The 25,801-nt window shown below is 39.5% G+C and overlaps 2 protein-coding genes across 2 annotated transcripts in view; both read right to left on the reverse strand.

Annotated features, from left to right (window-relative positions):
- Positions 1–25,801, reverse strand: part of ATP13A4 (ATPase 13A4) — a 148,312-nt gene that overhangs the window by 88,804 nt on the left and 33,707 nt on the right. Inside the window, exon 2 of the mRNA XM_060100136.1 lies at positions 21,015–21,188. Coding sequence (XP_059956119.1) covers positions 21,015–21,188 — 174 coding nt within the window. The remainder of the gene's footprint in view (positions 1–21,014; positions 21,189–25,801) is intronic.
- On the reverse strand, positions 890–1,384 carry LOC132491036 (developmental pluripotency-associated protein 3-like). The gene has a single exon (XM_060099848.1). It carries the CDS (start codon positions 1,382–1,384, stop codon positions 890–892), a length of 495 nt encoding a protein of 164 aa, XP_059955831.1.

Raw genomic sequence — 25,801 nt, forward strand, 5'->3', positions numbered from 1 at the left:
GGATCAAACCCAGGCCCTGGGCAGTGAAAGAGTAGGAGTCCTAACCACTGGACTGTTAGGGAAGTCCCATGTACCCAATTCTTTAATATATTTTTAAAGTGAACAAACGATAGTTGGATGGCAGAAGATAAGTTTTTCTGTATCTCTTTTATCCCACAAAGAAATCCAGGTCTGTGTACACTTAGGTTATGAAAGAAAATAACTGAACTAAAACACCATTGGGGCTGCATCTTCCCTTAGTATTATATACCACTATCATTCTTTCAATTTCCTCCAACCAAGACCAACTGATAACTTCTTCCAAGAGGTTAATATGTGCAAATATCTGTGCCCTTGTTTTCTAACCTTACCCAAATGTATAAACTTCCTTTCCAACAGGACAATATCACAAAATATTAGAATGCTGGATATTTACACCCTGGGAATGTGATGGGGATAAGTATTATTCAGTTAATACATAGCCAGCAAAAACAAGTCTAAATTAACAAGAATTTTTTTAAAGGTACTCAAATAAGTCTCAAATTTTAATAAGATCCTCTATAAACACATTTATTTGCTACTGAAAATTGAAACAGCACATCAAAAATTTTTATTACAATTCAACACGCTGTTCTAACAATTCTGTGGTCAAGCCACCCAACGTTTTTTCACTTTCCTTCCACACAAGTTAATTTGTTTCACAAAGTGGAACTAAAATATATTCAAGTCATTCAAATGCAAGCTACATAGATTCCTTATAAGTTACTGTATTAAGGTAGAAAAGAGATGCAAGAAAAAGGACATCACAGAACTTGTAATATAGGTTATCAAAATATTGGTGCACAATCTTTTCCAAGCTTCATAATGATCCTAAAATTACCAGGAAGAAAAAATAGTACAAGAATAAGGTTTATGGCTCCTTCGACTCCATGTCATAATTACTGTAATACTTATTGTTGTAATAATTCTCATAATTATCCTCAGAAGGATCTTTATGAAACCAGCAAAAATGACAACTACTTCTAAATCTTTGCCCTCTTGACTGAGTCTCAACATCATTCTGCCATGGTTCTCTTTGAGAGTCAGACCGAGGAACTCCTTTGCCGTAGCGTTTTTTAATAGATTGAATCAGACGTTCTATCTTATCTCTCCGATCAGTTAACATGGTCCTCACCCCTCTCCTATAGGGTATGGTTTCACCAAGTAACTGCCCAGTTGGTTGAGGTAGACATTCTGGTAGAATGAATGGCAATTTGATACTAGGGTTGGGCTTCAGGTTACTGAGGTTCTTTATTAACACTTCAGACATAGGTTGAGAGGCAACTGGAATTGTCTGGGAATTTTCATCAATGGATGTTTGAGGAGACTCCAGGGTCCAGGTTGGGTTAACCTCAGATGAATCCATTGGGAGTCTTGTCACAGCTTGAAGCTCCTCCTAGACCTTTGGGTTCCAGTGGCGGGTGATGCTTTAGACTCAAATTGGTACAAAGTAGCCTGGAAGAACTATAGAGCTAAGAAAGAGGGAGAAAAATCCAAACTGATGCACCGTGGTGAGAGAAAAATCCAACCTCATGGGGCTAGATATTAACTATCCTTCAGGGTCTGGCTCAAAGTTCATGTCATGGGAACCTCCCTAATTTCTCTGGGTGATCTGTGCTCTAAACCATCAGGATATTTGAGATTCTCACCACATTCTACCTCATGGCATTGCCCTTTGCCCCCTCACCTTATCACTCCTCTTGGACTGTGGGTAGAGATCATGTTTGATGGATGTCTGTGCTCCAGCCAGGCCTGGCACAGATTCTGAGAGAGAGAGAGGGAGAGGGAGAGAGCAGTGAGAAAAGGGAGAGGAGAGGGAAAAGCAAAGCAAAGGAAGTAGGGAGGGGAGGGAAAGGGAGAGGAAAGGAGGGAAAGTGAAGGAGGTTATGGAAAGAAAAGAAAAAGAGAGGAAAGGAGGGGTGGGAGAGCGAGGAGGGGAAGGGGAAAAAAACCTTAGCAGAAATTTGGAAGTTAATGAATTAATTTTAAAAACCAGTAAAATTGGCTATTACCGCATTTCTTGAAAAGATGACTAAATTAAATCAAATCAAATTTGCATGGAGTTACCTTCAAAGTCTAAGAATATCCAAAGATAGCTACATCTCCAATGACTAAGCCACTGAACTTGTGGACATGTTCTGGATACTGTGGAATGTGCCAACAACTCCCTAGAACACACCTTGACATAGCTCAGCATTATACAGCTTTGCCTTTGACCACATCAAAAGGTCATGTGGTCTCTGTTGAGAACAATTTTGAGTTTCTAATAATAACAGTAATAAAAACAGTTAATATTTGTTTAGCACTTATTATGTTCTAGGCACATAATGCCACATGTGTATTCTTTCATTTAAAGTTTAAAAGCCCTATGAGGTAGTTACTGTTCATTACCAACCCCATTCTACAAGTGAGGAAACTAAGTCGCAGTTGGTAAACATTAGACCAGGGATTTGACACCCTCATCCCCCAGCCCTTACAGAGTCCCATCTTACCCTTTGCTTTATTCTACATTCTGTTCAACAATACAATTTGACTGGACTGCCACTTTTATATCCAGCCTGAACTAGGATTGACAAAGAACAAAGTTTCAATGAAAAACTTCATAAGAAAACACATAAGTTTAGGTAAATAGGAACACAAATTATAAAAATGGCATCAGGACCAGAGACCTCAGGCCACCAAGTGAGAACAATAAGGAAGATAAGCTCCTCTTGGTCCTCTTAAATGAAGCAAAATAATATTAACTACTAATTTTCAAATGATTGCTTCACAGTTTATAAACACTTCTTGCATCAGTTTTCCTATTTTAGGCTCACAATTCTCCAAAGGCAAAACTATGGTAGCCATTTTGCAGATGAGAAAACTCTTCATCAACAAGGCTTAGAATTGCCCAAGCCAGTCTGGTATGGGGAGCAGGAAGAAACAGAGACCTGAGGTCAGGTTTTCCCACGCTATATCTTAGCTCCTCCCTCTTTGTTTCAACAAGTCGTCCCCACAGTGTTTGTGACTCATGTATAAAAATCACTTTGAGGGACTTCCCTGGTGGGCCAGTGGTAAAGAATCTGCCTTCCAATACAGGGGACACGGGTTCAATCCCTGGTTGGGGAACTAAGATCTCACATGCCAAGGGGCAACTAAGCCCACGCCACAAATACTGAGCTTGCACACCTCAACGAGAGAGCCACGTGATGCAAAACTACAGAGCCCATGTGCCCTGGAGCCCACGAGCCACAACTAGAGAGAGAAAACCCGCATGCCACAACTAGAGAGAAGCCTGCGCTCTGCAGTGAAGAGCCGCACACTGCAACGAAAGATCCTGCATTCCTCAACGAAGATCCTGCATGCTGCAACTAACACACAGCACAGCCAAAAATAAAATTAAATAAATAAAATGTTAATAAATAGATAAATAAATAAATATCACCTTGAATTCTAGACTCTGTAACAAATAGCATCCAGTTGCTCAGAATTTCTGATCTCCTAGCAACAGAAAATCAGATTCCCCAAATCAAGCTGTCACCCTTTAGCCCAGTGTGAAAGCAAACAGACCTCTAGACTGTAATCCTTAAAAAGGGAAAAGCAAATTGGACCACTGAATCTCCCCGGCTCCCACAGGCCAGTGTTAATCCAATGCACCAACTGCATGCTTTAGTCTAGGCGAGTATTAAAGGCTGGAATTCATCTTATCACAGTCTGTAGCATCGCTAAATTGAAGGTGCTTGGATATATTTGCCTCTAAGCTCCATTCCTGTCATCGTCTTTACCTCTGGGGTCTTTTAACTCATAGTTCTGTATAATGTAAAGTAGAAATCTATAGGCTAAATAAATATGCCACAGTGAGACATTTTTCTTAGAATAAGGTAGTATCACTGACCTTTCTCTTGTTTACTACTCTGTTAAGGCCTCTGTAAAATCATGCATATTTTAATAACTATAAATGGAAAGTAACCTTTAAAAATTATATAATTAAAAAAATTTTTAATTAAAAAAAAGAAATTCATCCAACTTATTAAGAGGGAAAAGAAGGCAAAGAGAGGGAGGGAGGGCCTTTCCTCATGGAGCAATGGTTAAGAATATGCCTGCCAATGCAGGGGACGTGGGTTTGATCCCTGGTCTGGGAAGATCCCACATTAGTTGCTGTGGAGCAACTAAGCCCATGTGCCACAACTACTTAAGCCCGTGTGCCTAGAGTCTGTGCTCTGCAACAAGAGAAGCCACCGCAGTGAGAAGCCTGCATGCAGCAACAAAGACCCAATGCAGTCAAAAATAAATAAATAAACTAATAAATAAATTTTAAAAATAAAAGAAAAGGAGGGAAAATGTGTCACTGTGAAGTGGTCACTGTGGGTGACCTCATCAACTTCTCTCCATTTTCAGCTTGGTGTTGTCCAGTATGGAAAGAACATGGGCTCCTTTGTGTGTTCAAATCTCAGCTCCAAACCAAATTGAAAAATCATTGCAACTCTCTGAACCTAATTTTCTTTATCCAGGAAGTGGGGATGATGATACACATTTCATGGATGCTTGAAGAATTAAATGCATAATGTGCATGACATGGTCCGAGGTCTGGCCCATAGCTGGGTGTGACAAATATTGGTTGGGTGTAGCTCTGTACCTCATTTCCACAGTATGTTTCTCCTGAGATTTTTCTGTAACTAGGAACTTCTTTTCCCTTTAAGGAAACTTTAGAATCTCTAAGAGTCTATTTTTCCTTTCTGGGAAAGAAGTGTATTTACCTAGAAACAGCTATTTCCACTTCAGTCTGTTTCCCAGCTCTCTCAAGCACTTAATGATCTATAAAATACTTAAATGCAGCAGAAGACCTACCATGTTAAATAATTGCTTTGTAATGCAGATAATCCAAGTTGTTTGCCTGGCAAATCTAGACATTTTAACACCTCAAGTCTCCTCTTTACCAAGAGAATTAACCAGACCAGTCCTTGAACTCTAAAAGAGTAGGATTTAAAATAACTCAAGAGTGGATTTCAAAGAATGGAATGTATACAGAAGACTTAGGTTTGACCTGGACAGAAAAATAGAGAAGCAAACCTGGGCATTTTTTATTTCCTGTGGACTTGGACTTTCTGAACCTGAAAATGCCGACTAACTCTTATATTGAATGAAGTGAGTGACCTTGCTTATCTTCTTCCAACCTTGCTATAAGCGCCTCATCTCTTGAAATTTAAAAGCAGTGTAGTGGTCACTTCAAGTTGAGGCCAATTCTATGACTTATCCCCTACCCCTTTTTATCCTTTTTGCCACACAGCCAGCAGGATCTTAACTCCCTGTAGAAATCAAACCTGTGTCTCCTGCAGTGGAAGCAAGGAGTCTTAACCACTGGACCTCCAGGGAAGTCACTGACTCTTATGTAGGAGTTCATTCCACAACATGTAGTACTTCTGAGCTTGCCTTAAAAAGAAAATGTAACCCATTGCAAAGTTCCAAAGAGGTATTAGGAAATCAGTATTTTCCTAATACTGATTAGGAAAAAGAAAAAAGAAATTTCTTTTTTGGGGGATGAATACACTGCGGATGCATACGTTGTCTTGGATCTGAGTAAGGTACCTGCAAGAGTCCAGCTCTATTGTCTCCTTAGTGGTCCCAGAATTTGGTTGGAAGTCCTCTGTACTGAAACCTCCCACCTTGGTAGGAGACAGGGTGTCCTCTGTTACCAGCTACTGTCCTCCAGGTTCTTATTCCCCATCTTCTCTGTTTTGTTCAAGTGGCCTTCAGGATTTCACTTCCTGTTTTGTTTGGGCTGCCGGCTTCTGTTCTTGGGATTTTCTTTTCCTTTTTTCTTTTTTTGCCTGGTAAATAATTACTTTTGGAATATGAGAAGTTCACTCTCTAAGGGCACCCTCCTTCTTCATAAAACGTCTGCTGGTTTTATGTATAAGAACTATGGGCGTGGGCTTCCCTGGTGGCACAGTGGTTGAGAGTCCGCCTGACAATGCAGGGGACACGGGTTCGTGCCCCGGTCCGGGAAGATCCCACATGCCGCGGAGCAGCTGGGTCCGTGAGCCATGGCCACTGAGCCTGCACGTCCAGAACCTGTGCTCCGCAGCAGGAGAGGACACAGCAGGGAGAGGCCCGCGTACCGCAAAAAAAAAAAAAAAAAAAAAGAACTATGGGCCTTAGTCCTGCAAGTATTTGTCTTGCTGGACTACAATTACCTGGGATGATTTACAATGTACGTATGTCCATGTATGTACCTTATAGATGTAGTATGCTTCTACTTTGGCCAACATGGGGCTCCTTTGAAATTCCTAAATTAGTTTGTCTGGGCAGTCAGTTAAAAAAAGGATGTAAGGGGCTTCCCTGAGGCGCAGTGGTTGAGAGTCCACCTGCCGAAGCAGCGGACGCAGGTTCGTGCCCCGGTCTGGGAGGATTCCACATGCTGCCAAGCGGCTGGGCCCATGAGCCATGGCCGCTGAGCCTGTGCTCTGCAACGGGAGAGGCCACAACAGTGAGAGGTCCGTGTACCACAAAAAAAAACAAAAAACAAAAAAGGATGTAAGGCAAGAATAGAAGCATATCTCAACTGGTTTTTTTTTTTTTTTTTTTGGTACGCAGGCCTCTCACTGTTGGGGCCTCTCCCGCTGCAGAGCACAGGCTCCGGACACGCAGGCTCAGCGGCCATGGCTCACAGGCCCAGCCGCTCCGCGGCATGTGGGATCTTCCCGGACCGGGGCATGAACCCGTGTCCCCTGCATCGGCAGGAGGACTGTCAACCACTGCACCACCAGAGAAGCCCCTCAACTGGTATTTTTGAGGACTCAAAAAAACATAACAATGAATCCACTATTGCTTCCCTCAGAGAAACTAACTCACAATTATCTCAAAGGATTTCAGAACTGGAAATTCCTCTGAGGCTTCTGAGAGTTCTCTCCCTCTCTGTCTCTCTGTCTCTTTTACTCTTACACCCTCTCTCTCTCTCTCTCCCTCTGCTCCTTCCTGTTCCTCTGAATGTCCACTGCAATGCTCTCCTCCTTACTATCCATCTCTTTCTGAGCTTTCTTTTTATGACAGCAAGATTGATCCCCACAGAAGACAACAACAATTCCAGGGACCTGATGAAATTGTCTATGATTATTATGGCCATTTTGAAAAAAAAATTTTGTTTCAAAAAAAAATTTGTTTTTTAAATTCTGACCCTAAGGGGACAAAAGTCCTTCTAGGAGGAGCTTGCATTTCTCTCCCTGTACCTTTGAAATATAAATGTTATACCTCATCTTCTCAGGGAACTCTTATCTAGACCACCTCCAATTCCTAAGACTGAAAAAAAAAAAAGAAGAGGCCTTTTAATTCAAATTGCTAGAAGGACTCTCTTGCCCAAATAACCTCCTTAAAATTGCTTGTCAAGGGCAAATGCAAAGCTGATGTCTTATCCACACATAATAAAAGACTTTAGCCATCTGAGCAAGCAGATGTAATTTATTCCAACTGTTATTTATAAACTAGTGAGTTTTTTTAATTGTACCTGATTCATGACTAAATCTTTAAAACTAAAACTATGAGACTCTGTCTGTGCCTATCTGGATGTATGTATGTCCATGTATGTACCTTATAGATGTAGTATGCTTCTACTTTTGGATGGTATTGCCAAAATTAATTTGTAAAAGAGCTCTATTTATTTGCCTTAAAAAGTTAAGCTCTTAAATAAAATACATTCTCAGAAATATAGTAGTAACCCAAATGAATTTCAGGTTCAAGAGAGCTGGGAAATATTCAGTATTAAAGTTCATTGATTTAATTAATGCAGACATGCCTTTAGTTATCAACATCAAGTATAATACTTTTTATTGTACCTAAGTTTACTAAAAGTCAAATAAGTTTGTTATCTCTGTTACAAAATTTGTCAGCAATAAAAATAATGCAGTATGATATTTTCATATGTACATTAAATAAATGTAAATGAATAAGAGTTCTTAGGTGAACTCTTTAAGAATAGTTATGTTTTATGATGTGTCTATCTCAAAATAGTTCCCCCAAACCTTTTTGGAAACTTTAGAGTTTTGCTAGATTAAGTTAAATGATGGAAATTTATTAAATATCTAAATCATTTCCAAACAAAATAAGATACTGAAACATTAATTACTGAATATAGGCTTCCTTTTACAGAGAAACAAAAGATATTTGGGACTATTAGTAAATATTTTTGGTGCCACACTGAAATATTTTCTATAAGAAAGCACAAGTTTTTAAAAAATTTAAAAAGTAATTATAAGTTTGCTAATCTACAGAATACTACTGGAAAAGACAGTTCATAATTGCTTATTTCTTAGTTTTTACTAAAAATTAAGGTTTCTAAAGCATTAAAATTCTAACAAATATATGTAATTTAAACTATTAACATTAATAAGGAAAACATTTTCATATTCAAGGAAAAAAATTTTAAAGGTACAAAAATTGAAATGCATTTTATTAAGGGAAAAGAAAGTAATTTTGTCCTAAAGCTGGTTATTTCTAAATGAGAAAGAAAAAAGGCGGAAATTAAAACAGACATAGAAAGCTGTAGAAAATTTGTGGAAAAAAAAAAGAGTCTTTAGAGAGGAATTTTACGTGCCATCAGGACTGGCTAAGGTTAGAATGAATAAATTTTAATATCAAAAGTAAGCTGGTACAAAATTTGGTTTTCTGTTAAAAGGACAAAGTGTTTTGAGATCAATGGTCTGGTCTTAATGAGAAATTGTAAACAAAGATTTCTTTACCTTAATGTAATCTGTCTAGAAAAACAAAAATTCTATACTTTGTAGCTAAGACTATTTACAACTATATAACATTTATATTTACCTATGAAATATTTAATTCTTATTTTTTTAAATGAATAACTAAGCATTATTTCACAGTGACTTATGATCCTATTTGACCAAGTGTTTAAAAACAAAAATTTGATATTTTTGACAAACTTCCCAAAATCAAATTCTAAATGAAGTGTTTTTAACTTAGATCTAATTTTGAGATATGAGATGTTTCAGAAGGCCCCTGAAATATCTCAGAGATTTGTCCTCTCTCCTTATAAAAAGGGAGATGTTAAACTAATTAAGCTTATTTAACATGTTAAATCACACGGGAGGCATTGTCAAAAAAGAAGTAATACTAAGCCTGCTTTATGTTGTGTCTGTATAGGTATATGTTTATAAGTGTTATAGAAACTATGAAATTTCTGGAATTCTGATTGTCCTGGCATAATGTTATCAATCATAATCCTAGTTATTATCTTAAAATGGTGTATGTCACAGAAATAACTTAATTTCCTCATCAATTGCACTGTAATCAGCACTTTAACCATGCATTTTTCTTTTTAACATCTTTATTGGAGTAATTGCTTTACAATGGTGTGTTAGTTTCTGCTGTATAACAAAGTGAATCAGCTATATGTATACATATACCCTCATATCCCCTCCCTCTTGTGTCTCCCTCCAACCCTCCATATCCCACCCCTCTAGGTGGTCACAAATAACCGAGATGATCTCCCTGTGCTATGTGGCTCCTTCCCACTAGCTATGTATTTTACATTTTAACTCTTTCATCATTTACAGACAGTTATTGTTTTACTTTGATGCTTTTACAAATATGTTTCATCCTTGCAGAGATTCAGAAAGGCCTCTGATACTTCATCTAGAGTACAGTTTTCTGATAAACTCTCAGATCATACTACTGAATTGGGTAAGAATTTACAGAACTCTAATGAAGAAACAGATGGCTACATAAAACTGCTAACAAAAGATCAAGAATTAATTCTACAGGATTGAATGAACTGTACAGGATGATTATAATTTTTGTTTAAAACATTGCTGGTTCTTTTATGTTTTGCTTTTCCAGATTTAAGGAAAACTTTTCTCTCAAGCTATCTATGACTTGCAGCAATTTGATAAATGATTCCTTTGTAAACAAAGATAGAACATATCTCTTTTTCTCCCTACCTGATCCCTCCAGAATTTGGAAACTCTTAGTGAGTATTCTTATTTTCATGGCAATATAGTTAGTTGCATAAGTTCAATAAGAATCTGTTCTCCTTATAACAGGACACAATTGGAAACATTGGTTATATTATCAAGGCTTTGACTGAAATGTTATATTTGACAGAGGCATGATTGACTCAGATATGACCAGACAGCTTTAAAGTACTAAGATTGACTTTATGGAGCCAATAATGACTCTTGGAAATATTTATCTAGTACCATGCCTACAGGGTTTCCAGAAGTCTTACAAGGTGAGTAAGGAAGGTCAGTCCCTGGCAAGTGCAAGAACCTCAAGATAGTTTGGGGACCTCAAGAAGAGAGGAATTTACCCAAATCTGTATGTATTGCAGTCAGAGTCTGATGGTAAGTCCTTATTTGACTTTCCTGGCTTGAGAGGGCTTTTAAACGTGCAATCTGATATTCCTTTTGAAAAGTTCCAGCAAAGCAGATTTAAAAGAGCCTATATGATGAGTTGTTATTCTTTTCTTTTAAATTTTTGTTGCAGTAGAGCTGATTACAATGTTGTGCAAGTTTCAGGTGTAGAGCAAAGTGAATCAGTTATATATACACATATATCCACTCTTTTGGAGATTCTTTTCCCATATAGGCCATTATAGAATACAAATTCAAAACAATTAAGAAAATGGTAATAAGAACATACATATCAATAATTACTTTAAATGTAAATGGATTAAATGCTCCCACCAAAAGACATAGACTGGCTAAATGGATACAAAAACAAGACCTGTATATATGCTGTCAACAAGAGACCCACTTCAGACCTAGGGACACATACAGACTGAAAGTGAGGGGATGGAAAAAGATATTCCATGCAAATGGAAATCAAAAGAAATCTGGAGTAGAAAAAATAGACTTTAAAATAAGGACTATTACAAGAGATGAAGAAGGACACTACATAATGATCAAGGGATCAATTCAAGAAGAAGCTATAACAATTGTAAATATTTATGTACCCAACATTTGCCTCAATACATAAGGCAAATACTAAAAGCCATAAAAGGGGAAATCGACAGTAACACATTCATAGTAGGGGACTTTAACACCCCACTTTCACCAATGGACAGATTATCCAAAATGAAAATAAATAAAGAAACACAAGCTTTAAATGATACATTCAACAAGATGGACTTAATTGATATTTATAGGACATTCCATGCAAAAGCAACAAAATACACATTCTTCTCAAGTGCTCATGGAACACCTTCCAGGATAGATTGTATCTTGTGTCACAAATCAAGCCCTGGTAAATTTAAGGAAATTGAAACAGTATCAAGTATCTTTTCTGACCACAATGGTATGAGCCTAGATATCAATTACAGGAAAAAATCTGTAAAAAACACAAACACATGGATGCTAAACAATACACTACTAAATAACCAAGAGATCACTGAAGAAATCAACAAGAAAATCAAACAATACCTAAAAATAAATGACAATGAAAACACGATGACCCAAAACCTATGGGACGCAGCAAAAGCAGTTCTAACAGGGAAGTTTATAGAAATACAATCCTAACTCAAGAAACAACAAACATCTCAAATAAACAACCTAACCTTACACCTAAAGCAATTAGAGAAAGAACAAAAAAAACCCTCAAAGTCGTCAGAAGGAGAGAAACCATAAAGATCAGATCTGAACTAAATGAAAAAGAAATGAAAGAAATGAGAGCAAAGAGAAATAAAACTAAAAGCTGGTTCTTTGAGAAGATAAACAAAATTGATAAACCATTAGTCAGACTCATCAAGAAAAAAAGGAAGAAGACTCAAATCAATAGACTTAGAAATGAAAAAGGAGAAGTAACAACTGACACTGCAGAAATACAAAGGATCATGAGAGATTACTACAAGCAACTATATGCCAAGACAATGGACAACCTGGAAGAAATGGACAAATTGTTAGAAAAGCACAATGTTCCGAGACTAAACCAGGAACAAATAGAAAATATAAACAGCCTAATCACAAGCACTGAAATTGAAACAGTGATTAAAAATCTTCCAACCAAGAAAAGCCCAGGACCAGATGGCTTCACAGGCAAATTCTATCAAACATTTAGAGAAGAGCTAACACCTATCCTTCTCAAACTCTTCCAAAATATAGCAGAGGGAGGAACACTCCCAAACTCATTCTATGAGGCCACCATCACCCTGATACCAAAACCAGATAAAGATGTCACAAAAAAAGAAAACTACAGGCCAATATCACTAATGAACATAGATGCATAAATCCTCAACAAAATACTAGCAAACAGAATCCAACAGCATATTAAAAGGATCATACACCATGATCAAGTGGGGTTTATCCCAGGAATGCAAGGATTCTCCAATATACACAAATCAATCAATGTGATACACCATATTAAAGAACTGAAGGATAAAAACCATATGATAATCTCAATAAATGCAGAAAAAGCATTCGACAAAATTCAACACCCATTAATGATAAAAACCCTCCAGAGAATAGGCAGAGAGGGAACCTACCTCAACATAATAAAGGCCATATATGACAAACCCACAGCCAACATCATTCTCACTGGTGAAAAACTGAAATCATTTCCTCTAAGATCAGGAACAAGACAAGGATGTCCACTCTTGTCACTATTATTCCACATAATTTTGGAAGTTTTAGCCACAGCAATCAGAGAAGAAAAAGAAATAAAAGGAATCCAAATCGGAAAAGAAGTAAAGCTGTCATTGTTTGCAGATGACATGATACTATACATAGGGAATCCTAAAGATGATACCAGAAAACTACTAAAGCTAATCAATGAATTTGGTAATGTAGCAGGCTACAAAATTAATGCACAGAAATCTCTTGCATTCCTATACACTAATGATAAAAACTCTGAAGGAGAAATTAAGGAAACACTCACATTTACCACTGCAACAAAAAGAATAGAATACTTAGGAATAAACCTACCTAAGGAGACAAAAGACCTGTATGCAGAAAACTATAAGACAATGATGAAAGAAATTAAAGACTACACAAACAGATGGAGAGATATACCATGTTCTTGGATTGGAAGAATCAACATCGTGAAAATGACTATACTACCCAAAGTAATCTACAGATTCAATGCAGTCCCTATCAAACAACCACTGGCATTTTTCACAGAACTAGAACAAAGAATTTCACAAATTGTATGGAAACACAAAAGACCCCGAATAGCCAAAGCTATCTTGAGAAAGAAAAAGGGAGCTGGAGGAATCAGGCTCCCTGGCTTCAGACTATACTACAAAGCTACAGTAATCAAGACAATATGGTACTGGCACAAAAATAGAAATATAGATCAATGGAACAGGATAGAAAGCCCAGAGATAAACCCATGCACATCTGGTCACCTTATCTTTGATAAAGGAGGCAAGAATATACAATGGAGCAAAGACAGCCTCTTCAATAAGTGGCACTGGGAAAACTGGACAGCTACATGTAAAAGAATGAAATTAGAACATTTCTTAATGCCATACAGAAAAAATAAACTCAAAATGGATTAAAGACTTAAATGTAAGGTCAGACACTATAAAACTCTTAGAGGGAAACATAGGCAGAACACTTCATGATATAAATCACAGCAAGATCCTTTTTGACCCACCTCCTAGAGAAATGGAAATAAAAACAAAAATAAACAAATGGGACCTAATGAAACTTAAAAGCTTTTGCACAGCAAAGGAAACCATAAACAAGACCAAAAGACAACCCTCAGAATGGGAGAAAATATTTGCAACTGAAGCAACTGACAAAGTATTAATCTCCAAAATATACAAGCAGCTCATGCAACTCAATAACAAATAACAAACAACCCAATCCAAAAATGTCCAGAAGACGTAAATGGACATTTCTCCAAAGAAGATACACAGATTTTTAGAAAACACATGAAAGGATGCTCAACATCACTAATCATTAGAGAAATGCAAATCAATACTACAAAGAGGTATCACCACACTCCGGTAAAAATAACCATCATCAAAAAATCTACAAACAATAAATGCTGGAGAGGGTGTGGAGAAAAGGGAACCCTCTTGCACTGTTGGTGGGAATGTAAATTGATACAGCCACTATGGAAAACAGTATGGAGGTTCCTCAAGTAACTAAAAATAGAACTACCATATGACCCAGTAATCCCATTACTGGACATATATCCTGAAAAAAACATAATTCAAAAAGAGTCATGTACCAAAATGTTCATTGCAGCTCTATTTACAAGAGCCAGGACATGGAAGTAACCTAAGTGTCCATGAACAGATGAATGGATTAAGAAGATGTGGCACATATATGCAATGGAATATTACTCAGCCATAAAAAGAAATGAAATTGAGTTATTTGCAGTGAGATGGATGGACCTAGAGTCTGTCGTACATAGTGAAGTCAGTCAGAAAGAGAAAAACAAATACCGTATGCTAATACATATATATGGAATCTAAAACAAGAAAAAAAATGCTTCTGAAGAACCTAGGGCCAGGACAGGAATAAAGATGCAGAGGTAGAGAATGGACTTGAGGACATGGGGAGAGGGAAGGTTAAGCTGGGACGAAGTGAGAGAGTGGCATGGACATATATACACTCCCAAATGTAAATTAGATAGCTAGTGGAAAGCAGCCACATAGCACAGGGAGATCAGCTCGGTGCTTCGTGACCACTAGAGTGGTGGGATAGGGAGGGTGGGAGGGAGACGCAAGAGGGAGGGGATATGGGGATATATGTATTCATGTAGCTGACTCGCTTTGTTATACAGCAGAAACTAACACAACATTGTAAAGCAATTATACTCCAGGGCCTCCCTGGTGGCGCAGTGGTTAAGAGTCCGCCTGCCGATGCAGGGGATACGGGTTCGTGCCCCGGTCTGGGAGGATCCCATATGCCGCGGAGCGGCTGGGCCCGTGAGCCATGGCCGCTGGGCCTGCGCATCCGGAGCCTGTGCTCCGCAATGGGAGAGGCCACAACAGTGAGAGGCCCGCATACCGCCAAAAAAATAAATAAATAAATAAAGCAATTATACTCCAATAAAGATGTTAAAAAAAAAGGAAAAAAAAATCCTGAACGATTCAGCATAAATTTTGTTTTCACTGCTTACAAATGTAACACCATGAGCATTTATTTTAACTTCTTTATGTCTCCAATGTAAAATGGGGAAAAAATAATCTCTACTAGTAAGGATCATATGAGACAACATATATGTAAAAGCTTTGCAAACTATAAATCACAATAGAAATAGCCCTGTTTTATAATAGATAATGGCCTCAGAACTATTTGTCTTTTAAAAAAAAAATCATCTGTGAGAAGTCAGCCCATAGCATCTCAGGGACTTCTGACTGCATGCCTAACAAAAAAATGGTTTAAAATGGGGAATGGGGGTACTTCTGTGGTGGTGCAGTGGATAAGAATCCGCCTGCCAATGCAGGGGACACGGGTTCAATCCCTGGTCTAGGAAGATCCCACATGCCGCGGAGCAACTAAGCCTGTGCTTAACCCCTCACTCTTGGACCTCCCTCCCACCCCACTCCCCCCGATCCCACCCACCTAGGTCACCACAGAGCACCAAGCTGAGCTCCCTGGGTTATAGATCAGGTTCCCACTAGCTATCTCTTTTACACATGGCAGTGCACATACGTCAATCCCAATCTCCTAATTCATCCCACACCCCCTCCCCGCCCACCCCCCCCCAACTCCCTCCACCTCCCTGCTGTGTCCACACATCTGTTCTCTAATCATCCTCTGATGGCTCAGGAAAGCCTTTCCTGGTTTTCTTGACTTGATCAAATCCCTTGTCTATAATCTTATAATAACCACAAAGCTTTCCTAAGTACCACTTATAACAGTTGGATTTTTGCATTTATTTGTGTAGTTGATTTGACAAACTCCGTGGAATCAAGAAGCCTAATTTTACTGTTATACTCCCTGCCCCCTGCGCTGTCCATGAGATAGTACTGTGGCTGGCATACAACCTGTGCTCATCAAATTTATGAAGGAAGGAGGAAGGAAGAGGGAAATCCTGGCTGACATTTACTAGGTTGCAAAGTTATTGTCCTCTCTGTATCCTCATCTGTAAAATAAAAATGATAATGCCATTTCCTATGGTTGTTATGAGAATTAAATAATATAATCAATGAGATGCTGTTTTATAAAATGTAGAGCAAATAGCATTTTAATAGAAGGCAGACTGCAGAAAGCATTACAGCAGTCAGAGCTAACAAATACAGAGCTAGGAGAGAAGGAAGGACAGGCAATTAATTCCCTCCTGTATTGGGGCAGAGAATGGATCAACAAAGATTTAATAGGAAAGGTGGTATACGGCTGAAGAATGAGTAGGTTTAAATAAGTAGAGATAGAACACCTACTGTCTATATTTACTGTATAGAGAATGTGTGTATGAGTGTGTACAAGTGTCTATCAGTTGAGTCCTCTCCAGAATGTCCCTCTGTAAGAAGGATATCTGTCTGTTTTGTTCATAGCTGTATTCCCAGTGCCTATAACAATGTCTGGTACTTGACTGGTACTCAATAAATACTTGTTGAATGAATAAGTGAATGAATGAATGGGGGAGATAAGGAATATCAGAAGAAATTTTATGAGTAAAAGCATAGACAAAACAAACTGTCGGATTCCCTTAGAAAGTGGTGCCAATGTGTGGAGCCTGGGCTTGGAGAGATCAGGTTGCAGAAGAGGAGGGAGGGGAGGAAGTAAGGGATCCAGGAAGCATGAACACAAATGCTGGTATCTGATGAGCATCCCGGTGGGCTGGTGGACCCAAGATGCCATTTGCATGGCTGATTTGGGGGATTTCTAAGTTTTTAAACTAAAGCCCCTACCACTGACACCTTCCAGTGAAACTGAAGGGGAAATGTTCCCCATTAAAACATTGAAATGAAATGCCCAGAGTCAGGCCTAATAGCCAATCATCACAAAGTTCTTCTCTGAACATTGTGAGTCTCTGGCAACATGTGACATACAGTGACAGTGAAGGAAAAATGTATATGTAATTATAATAAAGATAAAAATATGAAAATCATCAGGAGCATCTGAATTCAAAACACCAATGAATATAAATCATGTTATTTGCATAGAAATGTGGCATCGCTACAGATATTGGTTAAAATTCAGAAGTAGATGAATAATGAATAAAATGTCACTTTTAAATTATAAAATAGAAATGTAATCACTCTTATCTTTTGGAAAAATCTCACTCTTAGAGGTGCTTAATAAGAGGAGGGGAACAGAAAATAAACTAGGTGCTGAAGATTTTCAGTCAGTACATCACGTTACTATTTTTTTTAATGTTAAAAAATGACTACCTAATCACTATCTGGGATAATGATCTGTAATCTTACCAGTGTAAGACTGATGATAAATACCAAGTACTGATTTTTTAATAACATGAAAAACAGATATGCAACACATTTTCAGGTAAGAGTCATCCAGTCTTTCTTACTGGGAAATCTTTACTGTACAGCTATTATAATATAATTGAAATAATATCTTTCTTAAGGTGTCATTTTAATGCAAATAACCTTACAGCAGACTTTTAATCTATTGACTCTCAAAGCTTATTTTTATCTAAGGCTCACATGGTAAAAGTGTTTGAAATAATCGGGTTCTTATCTAATTACATAAAGACTAATTTAGCACCTCATTTATTTGGAGAGTCTCTGGCATAGCAAATCCATTTAAAATGATGCACAAGAGCAGGTAATTAAAAATTAAGGTTGAAATCAAGATGAAAAAGACAAGACTGAAGCTGGTTTCAATAGCTCTGATTAGTTGCAGAGGGCAGTGAAATGGGAGAAAGGCTTAATAGATTTTCAAAGAGCCAAAGAAAGAGGCAGGGTGATGGAATGCAGCTCCCTGAGGCACCGATGCCTTTGAATCTTTCTGCTATATGTCCAGTTCAAAGCTGATCACATGCAACTAGGAGAGGTGACCTGCTTGAGCACATATGAGTGTTGGGGATTCCTAGTTATAGGGCATCTTTCCCATGTCTCCTGTCCTGGAAGGAAGTGCCAGGCCTCCTGGAAAATAAGGGAAGGACACAGCATCCAGATGAGCAGGGCCATTATACATGGGTGTATCTAGGCTATAGCTAGCCCTTTCATACAGCAAGCTTGTGAAAGTTGTTATATCAAAAACACATACACAATCAAAATTATCTTTGATGATGCATTTTACAGTTTGTAAATGGTTTTTACATATGTAATCTCACTTCATCCTCACACCAACCCGAGAAAGAACAGGTGCTTTTACTAGGCCCATTTTACAAATAGAGAAACTGAGGTCCTGAAACATTAAGTAACAAACCTAAGGTGTCGTGTACCTAAGGTGCTGGGACTAGAAGTCAAAACTTTTGACTCCGAATCCCATAATGGACTGGCTCCATGTTGGTTGACATTTTTTTATTTCTTTCACTCTTACCAGATCTTTTCTTTCTTTGTAAATTTTAGGTTTTATTATTGAAGTATAGTCCATTTACAATATTATATTAGCTTCAGGTGTACAGCATAGTGATTCAGTATTTTTACAGATTATACTCCATTATAAGTTATCACAAGATAATGGCTATAATTCCCTGTGCTGTACAATACATTCTTGTTGTATATCATAGTATTTTATGTCAACATAGTAGCTTGTATCTTACTAGATCTTTCTCTTTTCTCCCTCTTAATTTTTCTTTTACCTATTTCCCTCTCTTTTTCTTTCATTTTGCTCCCTTGCCAATTCCTTGTTCATTTCCTCTTGCTTCTCTCTGTGCCTTGACTCTGCCAGCAACCTCGGAGCTTATAGCTCAGCCAACCAGATGCTCTCAGATCTGAAGAGTCTGGTGATACATTCTGAAAGACAGAAAGCTTTTCTGTTTCTGAGGTTGTTTCTGCTGCAACAAAAGCATTGCCCCCTGAGAACTAGTTGGGCGAAATGAAAGCACCTGCAGGGTAGAGTGAAGTACTTTTCCAAATCCTCCTTTCATGACAAAAAATAAGAATCTCATAGGTCCTTAAGTTCACATGGAAAAGGTTGAACTATGAAAGTATCCCAAAGAAGTGGTCTTCCATAAGTCCTTACATCCCTACCATGAGCCCCAGAAAATAAACCTCTCTCTACCCCTGCTCCAGCAAGACACTGGGACCACTTATAACACTTTACTAAATCTGGATCAGTCCCCTTGAGACCATATAACTATATATTGGCTGAGCCATAAAGCAAATGTCCAGGCCTCTATTCCTCTCCCAAGGACCAAGTAAGCTCATCAGTGGGAGGGATGACTATCTGCAGCAGTTTTGCTCAAAGTATGGTCCCTTGCCAGAAGCATTAGCATCATCTGAGAACTTGTTAAAAATGCAAACTCTGGAGCCCCAATCCAAATCTAAAGAATTAGAAACCCTGAGAAGGGGGCCCAGCAATCGGTTCATAAGCCCTCCAGATGATTCTAATGCTGGTTGATGTTTAGGAACCACTGATCTACGTGCAGTTGTGTGGGGACAACCCTGAACTAGGAACTGGGATATATGGTACTTCTTCCTGGTGAGGCCCCTAACTTATCAAGGAGTGTGGCTAAAATATGCACCCTCTCCAGACCCCATTTCCTCCCCAATCAAATGACGAGATCTTCCTTGGTGAGCGCTGAGCACTCTTCTCTCATGCATATTCTGTGAACCTTCATGAAGTATAGTTTGAGGCAGCAGTGGAGCAAGGCTCCCAGCCCAACATCATCAATATGAGATGCTCTGACTCCACTATCATCTCGCCTTCTTAATGTCTTGAAGTCTATTCTCCAAGAATCTTGAGTTAAATTATAGTTGAACTTGGATGGAGCTGCCTCAGCTTTCACCTCTAATATGGTCCACATGTCAGCTAAGCTGGGACATAGAACGGGTGGCTCTTGAAGTGACCAGGAGCCAGAAATGAGGCATGGGGCTGACCCCAGGGTGGGGGGGGGCAGGTCAACAAAGACAAATTTCATCCAACTGCCAGTTTCATTGAGGTCCAGCTCCAACTCAGACTGAAATGTGTAAAAAAAATTTGGGACCAGTTATGAGACTTGCTGCTATCCTCTTCTCTCACTGAAATGAATAGAATGTTTATCTAGAGAGGTTGCTACATTAAAAAAAGAAGCTAACAGCCTAGCAGAGTTTGATTTATCAAGAATTTGGTTGTCATTCTGAGTCATTTGGGCTGACATATTGTTAGACACACTCAGTAAAAGTCAGCCCGAAAAGTGTCCTCTGTGAGACTGCACTTTGACTTCTATGAAGAGGAATGTTCACTTTAGCCTGTCAGCCACCACATATGTATGGAATCCCTATGATGTGCCGGAACTAGGGATGCAGTTAACAAGTTAGAGGTAGTCCCTTCTTTTGTGGAGCTAACAGTCCAGCAGGAACAAGGCACTTTGCCTAAGTGTAATGAATGCTAGAAGGAAGTGTTATCAGAGCCAATACAAGGGAACTCCCCTAACACCAGGACCTTGTATTAGCAGAAAGCTGCAATCTACTCAGGGACAAGATAGCCACACTTTTAAACCCTAGCATATCTACACGATGCAACAGACTCCTATCAATAACCATGGCTCTCTCAAAGGAACAGGGGAAGACAGGATCCTCCTCAAAGGGGTACTTCCCACCTCCTCCCCACCTTCTCTTCCCCCAGGGATACCCCAGTGGAGGGGGGCTGTGATAGGCATTGATATGTCAGGATGGGGGTGGGGAGAAGGATGAGTATGAACGTTATAACCTATAGTCTGACTTAACTACTTCACACTATTATTTTTAGCTATTAACATGGTTATTCCCTATTCCGACATTCACTAAAATCACAATTTAAAAGGAATACCCTATGAATTACGTCTTCTTAATGAAATCCAATCATACACAGATTATTGAATTCTTGGTAAGTAAATGTAAGGCTGTGATGGAGCCTGAGGCTGGATATCCAGCTGCCGCCTGCCTTGTGCTCATCTCCCCACAACCATCCCATAACAAGGTGTCCAGGAAAAAGGGCCACCAGGTACAGAAGCAGGTACACACTTACTGTTGTCCTCAGCAACACGACGTCTGCTTCTTGCAAGGAACACGGGATGCAATTTGCCCACACGTGCCAAGCGGGTCTCCAGTAAAATACCAAGGGGAGGATCCCAAAGGAGAAGATAGATCCAGCAAGGCAGAGGGTTTTCCGGCAGCTCTGAGTCCGGTAGCCAAATATCTCCTGGGACAGAACCAAAATGACCCCAAACATTGATTAAGCACAACAAACAACAAATGAACAAATTGGAATTTTGGTGATGAAACTGGTGGGAGGGGCAGAGAGTGAAGAAGCTGAGGAAGGTAAGGGGAGTACAGAGTGAGGGGTTGAGGGAGTGAAGAAGGATTCCTGACAAAGATCCTTCCTTAAACCTGATCCCAGGCCTCCAAGAAGTGTCATCTAACTGGGAAATTGTTTCTACAATTTCAGCACGTGGCTACCCCATGCCAAACACTATACTACATGATATGGTTTCAGTCTCTCAAGCATCTCCTGAATAGGATAATATGACCCTCACTCCATAAATGATGAGGCTTAGCTCAGAAAGGCTGAATGTAATGACTTGTCCAAGGCCACACAGTTGGCAAGTTCTTCTGTCTTGATTCAAACCCAGATCTGTCAGCCTTCAGGTCTTGAACTCAATCCACAGCCTTCACAGACGTGATCATGAGCCATGTGACAGAAGGACTGGGTGATGGCAGCAATGAATGATTCCCTTGGCTGGAACCAGGGCACCATCATGGGCAAGAGGGGCTAGAAAAGGCCTTGAGTTTGGAGTCAGGATTTGGTGAAAGTGTTTGACCAAAAGAGGATGAACAACTAAATCCCAGGTTGCCTTTAAGGGTTTGCGGTAGAGGGAGCTATGCCTTCCTACTCTCCTCTCTTGTTTAATAGCAAAAAGAATTTTACATCAAGGGGAAAACACCGCAGAGACACTTTAGTTTATTTTGGCTATTGAGCAGCTGCTACGTGCCATGAGGGTACAAATAACAAAAAGATAAGAGACCGACCTCTAATAAATGTATAATCTGGACAAACTTCTTCCTTCCAAGGGAAGCCTGGGACAGAATGGAAAACCACACCTGAAGCTTATGGCCTAGGTCCCACAGCTATATCCCACAAAGTCATAGGTGTACTTTATACTGGTTATAATGGCTACAGTTGAGAGGAAGGAGAGTGTCCGAGTTAAAAGCACATTCTCTGGACCAAAACACTTTGAGTTCAAAGCCTAGTGTGCCCCTTACTGGCTGTGACCTTGAACAAGTTAGTTAACCTCTTTATTCCTCAGTTTTGTCATCTATAAAATGGGGGTGCTGATAGTACCCCCTTCCCAGGGTTGCTGTGTGTTACTATGTACAAGTGCTATGTAAACATTTACTGCTGCTGCTACTATTTTACTATTTCCCCTAACATAGACCTGAAATTCGACCCCTGGGTTTACTGGATTTAGAGCTAAGTATTCTTAGTGTCAATAGTTCTGCTTTTGTTAGAATTGCCTGTTAGGATAATAATGGATCTGGAACATGCATCTTTAAATCCACCGACTTCTCTGTCTCAGTTGGTAAAGATATATTATCAGAAAAGTTTCTGTGATCCTTGACGGAAAGCTGCTTTCATGTGTAGTTACTAGGTTCCTTTCTCTTTTTTTTTTTTTTTTTTTTTCTTTCTGGGCAGTGGCAGCTGCATCTTCCACTCAGCCACACAATCACGAGGGTAAACAACCAATATACGCACAACCATTCTGTCCCTGTACAACTACAGTATCCTGGTTTTCACTTACAGTATAGTATTCAATAAATTATATGAGGTATTCAATACTTTGTTATAAAATAGTCTTTATGTTAGATAAATTTGCCCAACTGAAGGCTAATATAAGTGTTCTGAGCACATTTAAGGTAGGCTACACTAAGCTCTGACATTCAGTAGATTAGGTGTATTAAATGCATTTTCAACTTATGATTTTTTTTTAATTTTAATTTTTTTTTTTTTTACTTTTCCCATTGTAACTATCACTTTATCTTAGTTCTACGGTTCCTTTCTCTTATTAGCAGTGCACACAGGTGCCAAATGGCTTCCTCAGGTAGTGTCCACATCTGGCATGCCTCTGATAAAATGCTTACCTCACCTCAGAAATACAAGCTCTTGACTCATTTTGCAAAGTAGAATGTCTGTCCCGACATAACTATTCTTCTGTTCCACACGCAAGCTGTTGCTCCCCAGACGCCAAGCCTGGGATGCTCTGTTCCCTCACCACGCCAGAAGCAATGCTTTGTTGGTTTCATACCAAGCAGGGTCCCAATTCTAAATTCTGGACACCTGTCTGAGCCCATCCCACTGTCTTTTCCCACATGCTTTTATTATATTCCTACACTTTGGAACAGATCAACTTCTCCCCGCCCTCCCCATCTGGCCATTTTTTCATCTTTTTAAAATACTATATTTAAAAGGTTGCTTATCTTACCATTCAGTCTAGCTCCTCGTATAATATACTGAAGTTATGCCAGTTCTATAAGCACAAACCTCCCTGTCAACGTGCATTCTTTTACAGGCTATGCAATGAGAGCTCTATGTAGTTTCCAAAGTGTCTTCATGTTCATTATCAAAGTAAAGCAGGAACGATGACCTTCCATTTCCAGCTAAGAAAACTGGAATTTAAAGTGATTATAGGATTTCCTTGGTGGCGCAGTGGTTAAGAATCCTCCTGCCAATGCAGCGGACATGGGTTTGAGCCCAGGTCCAGGAAGACCCCACATGCCATGGAGCAACTAACACGTGCACCACAACTACTGAGCCTTCACTCTAGAGCCCGTGAGCCACAACTACTGAGCTCACATGCTGCAACTACTAAAGCCCCTGTGCCTAGAGCCCATGCTCCGCAACAAGAGAAACCACCACAATGAGAAGCCCGCGCACCACAACGAAGAGTAACCCTAACTCGCCGCAACTAGAGAAAGCCCATGCACAGCAACGAAGACCCAACACAGCTAAAAATAAATAAATAAACTTAAAGTGATTATAGTAATATTATTAACAACTAATAATTTGGAAACAGTGACAGCAGCTAACATTAGTGGAGCACTGAAACGCCTTTCACCAAGCACTTTATACACACTTTCCTTTTGTTGAAAAAGATTAAATAAGTTTCCCAATGTACGATGCTCATAAGTGACTCAGAGCTGGGCCTCCAGTCCAGGCCTCGGCAGCACACGGAAGACAATGTGAGCTGACCATTTCTACTCTAAGGCCCATTCTTCATTCTGTTTTTAATTTCAGTTCAATTGAAGAAATATTTTTTTAAGTGTCCAGAGAATAGCAGGCATGTGCTAGACACAGAGATAAATGAGACAATGCTTCCAGCCTCAAGAAGCTCATTAGTTTAATGGGAAGCTCCAGAGGCACATAAACAAATTAAACAAGTTTAGAGCAATACACGTGTTATAGAGAGAGGTGACTATATAAGTTGTCGTCTGAATTGGGTGCTATTAATAACAACACAGTTAGACCAGGAGTATCCCAGGAAAGCCAGATGAACACCCCCTAGTGATACCAGAGTGGTACGCTAAAAGCTTGCTTGCTGTCAGCCTGTGGACACAACACCAGTTAGTAGCTCATGACCCATAACCTATTGCCAAATTTTCAGTAGAAAAGCTGGAATAATGTGGACAAGGAGTGTTCAGTTATTGCTTGTTGAAATGAGTTGAACTGTACTGACTTGAAGTGAATTACATTGCAGGGACTATTCATAGATACAGGGTTTAAAATTGCAAAACTTAGCCCAGTGCTGTTTCTTATCACCCCATATCAATTTCCTTCCCACATTACAAAGTACCTTCCGTGTCTCCAAAAATGCTTGAGAGAACTGGGCCTGCTACCCTGCACTCCACCCACCCCTCCTCCCACAAAGAAGAGTCAATCAGTCAAAAAAAAAAAAAAAAACACGTTGGGAAAATGTCCAAAGAATATTACCCTCATGGCAGTCTACATGCATTACGGAATAGCGTGCTATCACTTTCATCATCCCCCTCCAACCCACAGATTCTCCTCCTCCCTCTGTCCCAGGGCGTCTACATCCTTTGCACCCCTAAGGGCTTAAAGTCTGTCTTCCAGGTGTACAGGCCTTCTCCCTTCTCCCCTATACTCAAGAAGTCAAACTATGCTCCCCGGAGCAATGATCTAAACTATCTCAGCCAACAGAACCTCTTAAGAGTCTACAGACCCTCTCCCCAGAAACACACACACATAAAGTTCTCCATAGAGATTCAGGGGGTTCCCAGAATCTAGAAAAGACCCTGCCCTAGAGGGTTCATAAGGCTAAATCAAGGCTGATCTTTCAGAGTTTACACTCTTTATGTGAACCTGGGGTCTGGCACTAGGTAAGCACTTAGTGAATGGAGAAGTGTGAAGACAGGAACTCATGGAAATGCAAGGGAGAGTGAGAGGGTGACAACAAAAGCAGAGCAGTGACTGACTCCAAAAAGCTCCATCGGGTGATATTATCACCTGGGAGCCACCAAGTCCTGAGGATGGTTCCCGGCCTTCTAGTCCCAGAGGCTGCCAGGAGAACACCTCTCCCAGAGAATCCTCACATCAACCAGGTCTCAGAAACCGGGGTGTCATGAGAGAGGGAGATGTATGTACCTGTCACATGGACCAGATAAATACACGCTCAGGTATTAAGAGTTTGTTCTCTTCCCAGTGGCACCATTTCCACAGTTGTGATTGTCCTGCTGATGGAGCTGTAAGCAAGCACAGTGCCTAAATTAGGCTCTGGAATCCTCTCTGATGAAATCTCTCAC

Source organism: Mesoplodon densirostris, chromosome 5, assembly GCF_025265405.1.
Source record: "Mesoplodon densirostris isolate mMesDen1 chromosome 5, mMesDen1 primary haplotype, whole genome shotgun sequence".
NCBI classification, from domain to species: Eukaryota; Metazoa; Chordata; class Mammalia; order Artiodactyla; family Ziphiidae; genus Mesoplodon; species Mesoplodon densirostris.

Coding starts and splice junctions, on each gene's coding strand:
- LOC132491036 (XM_060099848.1), bottom strand. CDS start 1,384: ATGGATTCATCTGAGGTTAACCCAACCTGGACCCTGGAGTCTCCTCAA.